The 14,389-nt window shown below is 47.7% G+C and overlaps 1 protein-coding gene across 1 annotated transcript in view; it reads left to right on the top strand.

The window, feature by feature from the left end:
• The window catches only part of LOC144502017 (uncharacterized), a 194,521-nt gene that overhangs the window by 53,483 nt on the left and 126,649 nt on the right, over positions 1-14,389 (top strand). Inside the window, exon 2 of the mRNA XM_078226033.1 lies at positions 14,043-14,299. Coding sequence (XP_078082159.1) covers positions 14,043-14,299 — 257 coding nt within the window. The remainder of the gene's footprint in view (positions 1-14,042; positions 14,300-14,389) is intronic.

Genomic DNA, 14,389 nt, shown 5'->3' with positions numbered 1-14,389 from the left:
GGTTCGTGAGAAGAAGGCCACGGCCCACCTGGTTAAGAGTGGCGGCTATGGTGAAGTCAGACGCATCGCTCTCCACCTGGAACAGGATGGATTCGCCTACAGCGTGCATCGTGGCCTTCGCGATGTCTGCTTTGATGCGGTCGAAGGTCAGGCGGGCCTCTGCCGTCAGGGGAAAAGAGGTGGATTTGATGAGCGGACAAGCTTTATCCACATAATTGGGGACCCACTGGGCGTAATACGAGAAGAGGTCCAAGCATCTCCTCAGTGCTTTGAGGCTGGTGGGGAGGGGAAGTTCCAGGAGGGGACGCATGCGGTCGGGGTCGGGACCGATTACCCCGTTTTCCACAACACAACCAAGGATGGCGAGGCGGCGTGTGCGGAATACGCACTTCTCCTTATTATAGGTCAGATTTAGGAGTGTGGCAGTGTGGAGGAATTTGTGGAGGTTGGCGTCGTGGTCCTGCTGATCATGGCCGCAGATGGTGACGTTATCCAGGTACGGAAAGGTGGCCCGCAGCCCGTTCTGGTCTACCATTCGGCCCATCTCACGCTGGAAAACCGAGACCCCATTGGTAACGCCGAAGGGGACCCTAAGGAAGTGATAGAGGCGGCGATCCGCCTCGAAGGCAGTATATTGGCGGTCCTCAGGGTGGATAGGGAGCTGGTGGTATGCAGATTTTAAGTCGATGGTGGAGAACACCCGATATTGCACAATCTGATTAACCATAAGACATAGGAGCGGAAGTAAGGCCATTCGGCCCATCGAGTCCACTTCACAACCATGTCAGATACGCGGGGAAGGGGGCACGCGTCCAGCTGCGTGGAGCGGTTAATGGTCTGACTGTAGTCAATGACCATGCGATGTTTCTCCCCAGTCTTAACAACTACTACTTAGGCTCTCCAGGGGCTGGTACTGGCCTCAATGATCCCCTCCCCTAGGAGCCGTTGTACTTCGGACCTGATAAAAGCCCTGTCTCCAGCACTGTACCGTCTGCTCTTGGTGGCAATGGGCTTGCAGTCGGGGGTGAGATTTTCAAACAGTGAGGGAGGGGCAACTTTAAGGGTCGAGAGGCTGCAGGTGGTGCGCAGTGGGCAATCTAAGAACTGGTGATTGCAAACAGAGAGCGGGGGAAAAGGCTCATTATACTCCATGGTGACACTCATAAGGTGACACAGGAAATCTAGCCCCAGGAGTATGGCAGCGCAGAGTTGTGGCAGCACGAGGAGCCTGAAGTTTTTGTACACTGTACCCCGTACAGTCAGGGTCACCACGCAGTACCCGAGGACATCCACCGAGTGGGACTTTGAAGCCATGGAGATCGTTTGCTTCACTGGCAGTACTGAAAGGGCCTAGCGACTCACTGTGTTAGGGTGAATAAAGCTCTCCGTATTCCCACAGTCAAATAAACAGTTTGTAGTGCGACCGTTTACCTCGATGTCCATCATGGACCTGGCGAGTTGGTGAGGCAGGGATTGGTCCAGCGTAACCGAAGCCACCGTTGGATTTTGCGACGCGGCTGACGGCATCCAAGATGGCGGCCCGCACGGCTCACACGTGGCTGAAGGTATCCAAGATGGCGGCCCGTGTGGCTCACACGTGTCTGAAGGCATCCAAGATGGCGGCCCACACAGCTCACACGTGGCTACCAGCGCCCAAGATGGCAGCCCCCGCAGGTCACACGCAGTGCTACTGGGCTTGGAGGTCAATTTCACCTTGCATACCTTCACGTAATGGCCATTCTTTACTCACCCGGAGCAGATCGCATCCTTCGCCAGGCAGCGTTGTCGGGGGTGCTTCCCCAGGCCGCAGAAGTAGCACTTCGGGCCTCCAGAGACTGCCGCAGCGGTCGGGTCATTGGTGGGACGTGGCGTGGCATAGGCCTGCGGCCCTCCCGAGTACAGAGGTGGCGGCGACTGCGGCATCCACGATGCGCCCCTGTGGTCAGGGGTGTAGGCCTTGAGATTATGGAAGGCCACCTCTAACGAGGTCTTTTGTAGATCCAGCCCACCCTGTTCCAGCAGTCGTTGTCGGATATAGTTTGACCTGATACCCGTGACATAGGCATCTCTGATTAAGTCCTCAGTGTTTTGGGCGGCTGTTACGGCCTTGCAGTTGCAGGCCCTGCCAAGTGCTCGCAACACACGCAGGAATTGGTCGCCCGATTCTCCTGGCTGTTGTCTGCGAGTAGCCAGAAGATGTCTGGCGTAGATTACATGAGTCTGTTTGTTGTACTGGCCTTTTAAAAGTTCGATCGTATCCTCGTAAGTTTCAGCGATTCTAATCATCGAGAATACTTGATCGCTTACCCGGGCGTGGAGCACGTGTAGCTTGTCGGTTTCGGTCCGGACGACGGAGGCGGAGGCGGTGATCGAAGCTGTTAGAGGCTCCTACGGCTTGAGGATCCAATTCTAATCTATCGGGTTTTAGTATCTGCTCCATCCCAAAGCTTTTTGCGAATAAAATTGATGCACTATCAATCAAGCAAAGACTAGTTTGTATGCAAGAACAAATAGGCTTTTATTTGCAAAAGACTTGGAGCACACCCATGCTGATGAACTGGTCCAGAGACTGAGGCAGGGGGTGGGGAGCAGTCAACTTTATACCTGGACCAGGGGGGGAGGAGTCTCAGGCAGGGCCAGCAGGGGCGTGTCCAGGAATGTCTCACACACACAGGCAATAAGCTTAACAGTGGTTTACCACACAGAGAGACATCACAAACTCGGGGAGCAGATCTTTACCTTCCTGTCCTCCAACCTGCCCCACCACAAAAGATAGCACAAAGCTCCCTGATGTCTAATTAATTACGTCAGGACCAGAAGACATGGCGTGCTTCCCAGGTCATTCTCTGCAGCGAGAAACACTTCCCAACCCTGTCGTTGCTGCAGGCCTTAAACCCAAGTGGGAGAAATCTGCCCTTGTTTGCTGGAACAGCAAATCAGCAGCCAGCCCATATTTGCGTGGTTTTCAGCCCTTTAATGAGTTGCCTTCTTTCTCTCTCTTCTTCTTTCCCCATGCTCTCTGCTTGCATCGGCTATGACCCCAATCAGAGGAGGGTTTCCACTGATTCCCACAGACTCCAGCTTTGCTCAGGCTCCGTGATGCCATACTCAGTCATATGCAGCCTTGATGTCAAGGGCATTCAGCTCTTTCGTCCATGTTTGAACCAAGGTTGTTAAGAGGTCAGGAGTGGAACCCACTCCTCAGCTTGTCAAATGTGCCCAGGATTACACCGAGAATATGCTGCACTCACTCCTCAGCCTGTAAAATGTACCCGGGATCACTCAGATTTCTGTGCTGCAGTGCTCAGCCTGTGAAATGGGCCTAAGATCCCACAGATTACAAGGCCACAGTCCACAGCCTGTGAAATGTGCCTGGAATCACGCAAATTACTGAACTGCTGTGCTCAGCCTGTGAAATGTGCCCGAGATCACACAGATTACTATGATGCACTCACTCCTCAGCCTGTAAAATGGGCCCAATTTCAGACAGATTACAATGCTGCACTCCTCAGCATTTGAAATGTGCCCGGGATCACACAGATTACTGTGCTGCGCTCACTCCTCAAACTTTTAAATGTGACCGAGATTACACAAATTACTGTGCAGCACTCAAGGTTCAGCCAGTGAAATGTGCCCGTAGGATAGTTACTAGTTCGCCGAAGGGATTGAGATAGAAGCACAGGATGGACCTTGAGGGAAGCTAGTGTTGAACTTGCAGGGGCCCTGGCAGACATATTTAAAATGTCAGTATTCACGGGGGAGGTGCCGGATGATTGGAGGGTGGCTCATGTTGTTCCGTTGTTTAAAAAAGGTTCCAAAAGAAATCCGGGAAATTATAGGCCAGTAAGTTTGACGTCGGTGGTGGGCAAGTTATTGGAAGGTGTGATAAGGGATAGGATCTACAAATATTTGGATAGACAGGGACTTATTAGGGAGAGCCAACATGGCTTTGTGCATGGTAGGTCATGTTTGACCAATCTATTAGAGTTTTTCGAGGAGGTTACTAGGAAAGTGGATGAAGGGAAGGCGGTGGATGTTGTCTACCTGGATTTCAGCAAGGCCTTTGACAAGGTCCCTCATGGGAGGTTAGTGAGGAAGGTTCAGTCGCTAGGTATACATGGGGAGGTAGTAAATTGGATAAGACACTGGCTCAATGGAAGAAGCCAGAGAGTGGTTGTGGAGGATTGCTTCTCTGAGTGGAGGCCTGTGACTAGTGGTGTGCCGCAGGGATCGGTGTTGGGTCCATTGTTGTTTGTCATCTATATCAATGATCTGGATGATAATGTGGTAAATTGGATCAGCAAGTTTGCTGATGATACAAAGATTGGAGGTGTAGTGGACAGTGAGGAAGGTTTTCAAAGCTTGCAGAGGGATTTGGACCAACTAGAAAAATGGGCTGAAAATTGGCAAATGGAATTTAACGCAGACAAGTGTGAGATATTGCACTTTGGAAGGACAAACCAAAGAAGAACGTACAGGGTAAATGGTAGGACTCTGAAGAGTGCAGTTGAACAAAGGGATCTGGGAATACAGGTACAGAATTCCCTAAAAGTGACGTCACAGGTGGATAGGGTCGTAAAGAGTGCTTTTGGTACATTGGCCTTTATAAATCGGAGTATCGAGTATAAAAGTTGGAGTGTTATGGTAAGGTTATATAAGGCATTGGTGAGGCCGAATTTGGAGATTGTGTACAGTTTTGGTCACCTAGTTACAGGAAGGATGTAAATAAGATTGAAAGAGTGCAGAGAAGGTTCACAAGGATGTTGCCGGGACTTGAGAAGCTGAGTTACAGAGAGAGATTGAATAGGTTGGGACTTTATTCCCTGGAGCGTAGAAGATTGAGGGGAGATTTGATAGAGGTGTATAAGATTTTGATGGGTATAGATAGAGTGAATGCAAGCAGGCTTTTTCCGCTGAGGCTAGGGGAGAAAAAAACCAGAGGGCATGGGTTAAGGGTGAAAGGAGAAAAGTTTAAAGGGAATATTAGGGGGGGCTTCTTCACGCAGAGAGTGGTGGGAGTGTGGAATGAGCTGCCGGATAAAGTGGTAAATGCCACTTTTAATGCCACTTAAATGCCACTTAAAGTGGTAAAAACTACTTTTAACATTTAAGAAAAACTTGGACGGGTTCATGGATGAGAGGGGTGTGGAGGGATATGGTCCAAGTGCAGGTCAGTGGGACTCGGCATAAAATGGTTCGGCCAGACAAGAAGGGCCATAAGGCCTGTTTCTGAGCTGTAATTTTCTATGTTTTCTAGGGACAGAACAGTGAATGAATGAAATTGCTTTTAATTAAGTGTTGGGCTGTATAATCTGATAATGAAAACTATAACCAATTCTGCTCTTTGGCATGAAATCTGAGATCTTTTGTGAAAGCCTGCTAGCTCATTAGCGGTGTAGGTGGAACCATTGATCTCCCATTTTGGCCAAAATGAGATTTGTCTTATCCTAATTGCATGTTTGTCTGAACATAGAAACATAGAACATAGAACAGTACAGCACAGAACAGGCCCTTCGGCCCACGATGTTGTGCCGAGCTTTATCTGAAACCAAGATCAAGCTATCCCACTCCCTATCATCCTGGTGTGCTCCATTTGGAATATTGTGTGCAGTTCTGGTCGCCTCAATATAAGAAGGATGTGGAAGCGCTGGAAAGAGTGCAGAGGAGATTTACCAGGATGCTGCCTGGTTTGGAGGGTAGGTCTTATAGTGAGGTGACCAGAACTGCACACAATATTCCAAATGTGGTCTCACCAAGGTCCTGTTGAGTTGCAGCATAACCCCACGGCTCTTAAACTCCAACCCCCTGTTAATAAAAGCTAACACATTATAGGCCTTCTTCACAGCTCTATCCACTTGAGTGGCAACCTTTAGAGATCTGTGGATATGGACCCCAAGATCTCTCTGTTCCTCCACAGTCTTCAGAACCCTACCTTTGACCTTGTAATCCACATTTAAATTAGTCCTACCAAAATGAATCACCTCACATTTATCAGTGTTAAACTCCATTTGCCATTTTTCAGCCCAGCTTTGCATCCTATCTATGTCTCTTCGCAGCCTACAACAGCCCTCCACCTCATCCACTACTCCACCAATCTTGGTGTCATCAGCAAATTTACTGATCCACCCTTCAGCCCCCTCCTCTAAGTCATTAATAAAAATCACAAAGAGCAGAGGACCAAGCACTGATCCCTGTGGCACTCCGTTAGCAACCTGCCTCCAGTCCGAAAATTTTCCATCCACCACCACCCTCTGTCTTCGATCAGATAGCCAGTTACCTATCCAATCGGCCAACTTTCCCTCTATCCCACACCTCCTTACTTTCATCATAAGACGACCATAGAACATAGAACATAGAAAGCCACAGCACAAACAGGCCCTTCGGCCCACAAGTTGCGCTGATCATATCCCTACCTCTAGGCCTATCTATAGCCCTCAATCCCATTAAATCCCATGTACTCATCCAGAAGTCTCTTAAAAGACCCCAACGAGTTTGCCTCCACCACCACCGACGTCAGCCGATTCCACTCACCCACCACCCTCTGAGTGAAAAACTTACCCCTGACATCTCCTCTGTACCTACCCCCCAGCACCTTAAACCTGTGTCCTCTCGTGGGGGACATGGGGGACCTTATCAAATGCCTATCCATCACATAGATTAACATGCTGCAGTCAATGCTCAGCCTGCGAAATGTACCTGAGATTCAGATTACTATGCTGCAATCGTCAGCCTGTGAAACGGGCCTGAGATCATCCAGATTTACTCTGCTGCACTCACTCCTCAGCCTGTGAAATGTGTCATGATCACAGTTTATGGTGCTGCCCTCCTCGTACTGTTAAATGTGATGGAGATCTTACAGATTACAATGCTACACTCACTCCTCAGCCTGTTAAATGGGCCTGAGATCATCCAGATTTACTCTGCTACACTCACTCCTCAGCCTGTGAAATGTGTCGTGATCACAGTTTACGATGCTGCCCTCCTCGTACTGTTAAATGTGATGGAGATCTTACAGATTACAATGCTACACTCACTCCTCAGCCTGTTAAATGCGCCCAGAATCATGCAAATTACTAAACAGCAGTGGTCAGCCTGTGAAATGTGTCCGGGATCATTCAGGTTACTGTGCCGCATTCGCCATACTTTTAAAATGCCTGACATCACATAAATTACTACGCTGCAGGCAATCGTCAGCATGTGAAATGAGCCCAAGATCACACAGATTACTGTGATACACTCACTCCTCAGCCTGCGTTGTCTACCTGATACGCTGCAAGAAAGGATGTCCCGAGGCATGGTACATTGGGGAAACTATGCAGACGCTGTGACAACGGATGAATGAACACCGCTCGACAATCACCAGGCAAGACTGTTCTCTTCCTGTTGGGGAGCACTTCAGCGGTCACGGGCATTCGGCCTCTGATATTCGGGTAAGCGTTCTCCAAGGCGGCCTTCGCGACACACGACAGCGCAGAGTCGCTGAGCAGAAACTGATAGCCAAGTTCCGCACACACGAGGACGGCCTCAACCGGGATATTGGGTTCATGTCACACTATTTGTAACTCCCACAGTTGCGTGGACCTGCAGAGTTTCACTGGCTGTCTTGTCTGGAGACAATACACATCTTTTTAGCCTGTCTTGATGCTCTCTCCACTCACATTGTTTGTCTCTTAAAGACTTGATTAGTTGTAAGTATTCGCATTCCAACCATTATTCATGTAAATTGAGTCTGTGTCTTTATAAGCTCTGTTTGTGAACAGAATTCCCACTCACCTGAAGAAGGGGCTTAGAGCTCCGAAAGCTTGTGTGGCTTTTGCTACCAAATAAACCTGTTGGACTTTAACCTGGTGTTGTTAAACTTCTTACTTCGATCAGATAGCCAGTTACCTATCCAATCGGCCAACTTTCCCTCTATCCCACACCTCCTTACTTTCATCATAAGACAACCATGGGGGACCTTATCAAACGCCTTACTAAAATCCATGTATATGACATCAACTGCCCTACCTTCATCAACACACTTAGCTACCTCCTCAAAAAATTCAATCAAATTTGTGAGGCATGACTTGCCCTTCACAAATCCGTGCTGACTGTCCCGGATTAATCCGCATCTTTCTAAATGGTCGTAAATCCCATCCCTAAGGACCTTTTCTATCAATTTACCAACCATCGAAGTAAGACTAACCGGTCTATAATTACCAGGGTCATTTCTATTCCCTTTCTTAAACAGAGGAACAACATTCGCCACTCTCCAGTCCTCTGGCACCATCCCCGTGGACAGTGAGGACCCAAAGATCAAAGCCAAAGGCTCTGCAATCTCATCCCTTGCCTCCCAAAGAATCCTAGGATACATTTCATCAGGCCCAGGGGACTTATCGACCTTCAGTTTATTCAAAACTGCCAGTACATCCTCCCTCCGAACATCTATTTCCTCCAGCCTATTAGCCTGTAACACCTTCTCTTCCTCAAAAACATGGCCCCTCTCCTTGGTGAACACTGAAGAAAAGTATTCATTCATCACCTCGCCTATCTCTACTGACTCCATACACAAGTCCCCACTACTGTCCTTGACCGGCCCTAACCTCACCCTGGTCATTCTTTTATTCCTCACATAAGAGTAAAAAGCCTTGGGGTTTTCCTTGATCCGACCCGCCAAGGACTTCTCATGCCCCCTTCTAGCTCTCCTAAGCCCCTTTTTCAGCTCATTCCTTGCTAACTTGTAACCCTCAATCGAGCCATCTGAACCTTGTTTCCTCATCCCTACATAAGTTTCCCTCTTCCTTTTCACAAGACATTCCACCTCTTTCGTGAACCATGGTTCCCTCACTCGGCCATTTCCTCCCTGCCTGCCAGGGACATACCTATCAAGGACACCCTGTATTTGTCCTGAAGGTGCTGATTGAGGCTGATTGACAGATCCATGCTCACTGCTTCCTGTCCAGCACAGAAATCATAACAACTAGAAGCTGCAGTCAGCAATTTGGCCCATCGAGTCTGCTCAACCATTCAATGAGATCATTGATCTACCTCAGCACCATTTTCCCCACACTGTCCCCCGTATCCCTTGATATATTCAATATCTCGAAACCTATCAAAACCTCGCTTGAAAATCTTTGATGACTGAGGCTCCACAGTCCTCTGGGGTAAAGAACTCTAAAACTTCATTACATTCTTGAGTGAAGAAATTCTTCACTTTCTCTCCATCTTCCTGCCTGTTGCCCATAATTCTTGACTCCATTTTCATTCAAAAATCTGTCGAACTCATCCTTGAATATATTCAATGCCTCCACTGGTTCCTGTGGAAGAGAAATTTAGATACAAACAATTCTCTGAGGGAAGAGATTGCTGGAAATATATAACATAGCTACAGTCCAATATTACACAGCCAGTTATAATAAGTGCATTTTATTACAATAATAAATCTCATCTGTACCACATCAGACATGTCCCTGTCCTATTTAATTTACTGTCCCTTTTAATATCTTTCAGAAATTATTTCAGAATTATATTTCAGAATTCCCTGAAAGAAATAAACTTGCAGGCAAATGGGAATATAGGAGGGAAATGGGACAGACTGGACTACTCTACAGAGCGTTGGCATGGACTTGAAAGGACTCCTTTTGTGCCGTAATGACTCTATGACTGGAGATATATAATGTAGCTTCAGTACTATATTACAAGACTGGAAATAATAATATCGAAATATAGAAACTAGAAGCAGGAGTAGGCCATTCAGCCCTTTGTGCCTGCTCCACCATTCACCATTCACCTTGATCATGGCTGATCATCGAATTCAATATCCTGATCTACCCCTTCCTCCCATATCCCTTGATCCCTTTAGCCCCAAGAGCTATATCTAATTTCTTCTTGAAATCAGACAACATTTTTGCTCTGCACATTGGAACCCAAAGATTCCGGCAGGGCTCCATTGTGACGTCACAATGCAGAAGGTGTCTAATGAGCTTCAGACTAAAACTTCCTCCTCTGTGCAACATCTGGGAGGAAATCAATGTTTCCCCCTTTCCATTTCTTTTCCCATTCTGGGGGAAATTGGGGACTTGCAGCAACTGAAGGGAAAGGAAGTAAATCCAGGGAGGGTGCAGATCTGGAAAGGTTGGCCCAGGTCTCTGCCAGGAGATGGCTGCTATTTAATATAGTACGGTAGGGGATGTCTTGTGTATGTATGTTGCGTTATGTGGCACTTATTAGTTACTTATAATTCTCTACTAAAGTATATTTAGCATTATTTCTCATCTTGTAATATCGTGCATCTGCCAGCGGGGGGAGTGGGGAGTGGGAAAGAACTTTGCAAAATGTTTGATGGGCAAAATGACTTTCTCCTGATCCTGAGGTTCATAAGGCATTGTACCACCAGCTCTTGAAGGGAAATTAGGAATGGGGAATATATAGTGGCCCAGCCAACGATACCCACATACCATAAAGAATGAACAGTAGAGATGAAAGAATGATCCATAGCAACCAGAATTGTCTGATCTGAATTTCTATACTGTACTAACATTGATTTTTTTTGTCATTGTTTTTACAGAATATTGAAAGAGGAGGAATTACAGACAGAAGTCTCAAACGTCACAACTAGATCTGACAGTCATTCAGTTCCTTGAGATGTGAACCAAGTTACCACCTACACGTCGCCTGCTCCACCAGAGGCCCAAACATCCTAGACCATTGCTACACAAATATCAAACATGCCTACTGCTTTATCGCCTGCACACACTTTGGCAAATCAGACCACAAGGCCGTGCTCCTGCTCCCGGCTTACAAGCAAAAGCTGAAGAGGGAGAATCCATCAAAGTAAGTCGTGCAATGTTGGTCTGAGGAATTGGATGATCTCCTACGGGACCACTTGGAGTCAGTGAACTGGTCAGTATTTAAAAACTCTGCGATCAGCCTGAACGAGGATGCCACTACAGTAACTGACTCCATTCGTAAATGTGTAGAAGACTGTGTGCCAAAGAAGCAAATCTGTTTGTTCCCCAACTGGAAACCATGGATGAACAGGGATATCCACTGCTTGCTGAAGTCCAGGTCTGAGGCATTCAAGTCAGGTGACACTGACCTATACAAGAAAGCCAGATACGACAGAAAGTCATAGAAAGTCATAGAAACCCTACAGTGCAGAAACAGGCCATTCAGCCCATTGAGTCTGCACCGACCACAATCCCACCCAGGCTCTACTCCCATATCCCTACACATTTACCCGCTAATCCCTCTAACCTACACATCTCAGGACACTAAGGGGCAATTTTAGCATGGCCAATCAACCTAACCCACACATTTTAGCATGGCCAATCAACCTAACCCGCACATCTTTGGACTGTGGGATCTAAGGAGATCCATCAAAGATGCCAAAAGACAGTACCGGACCAAGCTAGAGTCCCAGGTTAGCCACACCGACCCCTGCCGACTATGGCAAGGTCTGCAAGACATAACAGGCTACAAGATGAAGGCATGTAAAATCGCCGGCTCCAACGCACCCCTCCCTGGTGAGCTCAATGCCCGTTTTGAGCAAGAGGTCAGCGAGAGCATGCCTTCCACCCTGGAAGCCCTGGATGAAACTGTATCTGGGGTCACCATTGCAGATGTCAGAGCAGCTTTCTCGAAGGTCAACCCACGGAAAGCGACTGGCCCGGATGGGGTACCCGGAGGTGCACTCAGATTCTGTGCGGATCAGCTGGCAGGGGTATTCGCAGACATCTTCACCTCTCTTTACAACAATCTGAGGTCCCTACCTGCTTTAAGAAGATGACCATCATCCCGGTACCAAAACAAAACCAAGCAGCGTGCCTTAATGACTATTGGCCGGTGGCTCTGATATCCATCATTATAGAAACATAGAAACATAGAAAAACTACAGCACAAACAGGCCCTTTGGCCCACAAGTTGTGCCGAACACATCCCTACCTTCTAGACCTACCTATAACCCTCCATCCTATTACGCTCCATGTACTCATCCAGGAGTCTCTTAAAAGACCCTATTGAGTTCGCCTCCACCACCACTGACGGCAGCCAATTCCACTCGCCCACCACCCTCTGTGTGAAAAACTTACCCGTAACATCTCCCCTCTACCTACCCCCCAGCCCCCTAAACCTGTGTCCTCTCGTAGCAGCCATTTCCACCCTGGGAAAAAGCCTCTGAGAGTCCACCCGACCTATGCCTCTCAACATCTTATACACCTCTATTAGGTCTCCTCTCATCCTTCATCTCTCCAAGGAGAAAAGACCGATCTCCCTCAGCCTATCCTCATAAGGCATGCCACTCAATCCAGGCAACATCCTTGTAAATCTCCTCTGCACCCTTTCAATCTTTTCCACATCCTTCCTATAGTGAGGCGACCAGAACTGAGCACAGCAAATTATGAAGTGCTTCAAAAGGCTAGTCATGGCACGAATCAATTTCAGCCTCCTGGAGTACCTGGATCCACTACAGTTTGCCTATCTCTGCAAAAGGTCCACAGCAGACGCCCTAGCCCTATACTCCCTGGCCCTACACTCAACCCTGGAACACCTAGATAACAAAGACACCTATGTCAGACTCCTATTTACTGACTACAGCTCAGCCTTCAACACCATTATTCCCACGAAACTCATCTCCAAACTCCATGGCCTGGGCCTCGGCACCTCCCTCTGCGACTGGATCCTGAACTTCCTAACTCACAGACCACAATCAGTAAGGATAGGCAACAACACCTCCTCCATGATCATCCTCAACACCGGTGCCCCACAAGGCTGTGTTCTCAGTCCCCTACTATACTCCTTATACACCTATGACTGTGTGGCCAAATTCCCCTCCAATTTGATTTTCAAGTTCATGACGATACCACCATAGTGGGTCGGATCTCAAACAATGACAAGATAGAGTACAGGGATGAGATAGAGAATCTGGGGAACTGGTGCGGCAACAATAATCTCTCCCTCAATGTCAACAAAACGAAGGAGATTGTCATCGACTTCAGGAAGCGTAAAGGAGAACATGTCCCTGTCTACGTCAATGGGGACAAAGTAGAAAGTGTCGACAGCTTCAGGTTTTTAGGTGTCCAGATCACCAATAACCTGTCCTGGTCCCCGCCATGCCGACACTATAGTTAAGAAAGCCCACCAATGCCTCTACTTTCTCAGAAGACTAAGGAAATTTGGCATGTCAGTTACGACTCTCACCAACTTTTACAGATGCGCCATAGAAAGCATTCTTTCTGGTTGTATCACAGCTTGGTATGATTCCTGGTCTGCCCAAGACTGCAAGGAACAACAAAACGTTATGAATGTAGCCCAATCCATCATGCAAACCAGTCTCCCATCCATTGACTCTGTCTACACTTACCACTGCCTCAGCAAAGCAGCCAGCATAATTAAGGACCCCCCGCACCCGGACATTCTCTCTTCCACCTTCCTCCTTCTGGGAAAAAAACGCAAAAGTCTGAGGTCACGTACCAACCGACTCAAGAACAGCTTCTTCCCTGCTGCTATCAGACTTTTGAATGGACTTACCTTGTATTAAGTTGATCTTTCTCTACACCCTAGCTATGTCTGTAACACTACATTCTGCATTCTCTCGTTTCCTTCACTATGAACGGTATGCTTTGTCTGTATAGCGTGCAAGAAACAATACTTTTCACTGTATACTAATGCATGTGACAATAATAAATCAAATCAAAATCAAATCAAGAATATCATCGGCCTTTGATTCTGGAAGGAGAAATGTTTGTCTGCTTCAATAGATTTTAAACATCAGTGTGAGGCACAAACACCCGACTTAGAATTTTCACCACTTTCATAGTTTGAATAAATATTACACCATTCACAACAGAGAGAGACCGTAACTGTGTTCTGTAAAGACTGTAACTGATTGTGCAACCTGGAGAGACTCGAGGGGACCCAAAACATGGAGAAACGTGGAAATGTGGGGACTGTAAGGAGGGATACAGAGTCCTATCTCTGCTGGAAGCTCATCGACGCAGTCATAATGAGGAGAAGCCATTCACCTGTTCTAAGGGAAGGGATTCACTCAGTTATCCCACCTGCTGGCACACCAACGAATTCACACTGGGGCGAGGCCATTCACCTGCTCTCAGTGTGGGAAGGGATTCACTAACTTTTCCCACCTGCGTACACACCAACAACATACTGGGGAGAGGCCGTTCATCTGCTCTCTGTGTGAGAAGAGATTCAGTCAGTTATCCAGCCTGCAGAGACACCAGCAAGTACTCACTGGGGAGAGGCCATTCACCTGCTCTCATTGTGGGATGGGATTTGCTTTGTTATCCAACCTGCTGAGACACCAGCAACTTCACACTATGGAGTGGCCATTCACCTGCTTTCAGTGTGGGAAGGGATTCACTCAGTTATCCAGCCTGTGCATACTGGGTAGAGT

Source organism: Mustelus asterias, chromosome 12 (genome assembly GCF_964213995.1).
Source record: "Mustelus asterias chromosome 12, sMusAst1.hap1.1, whole genome shotgun sequence".
Classification (NCBI taxonomy): Eukaryota; Metazoa; Chordata; class Chondrichthyes; order Carcharhiniformes; family Triakidae; genus Mustelus; species Mustelus asterias.
The sequence above is the reverse complement of the archived record's forward strand: the minus strand, read 5'-3'. Positions and strand labels throughout refer to the sequence as shown.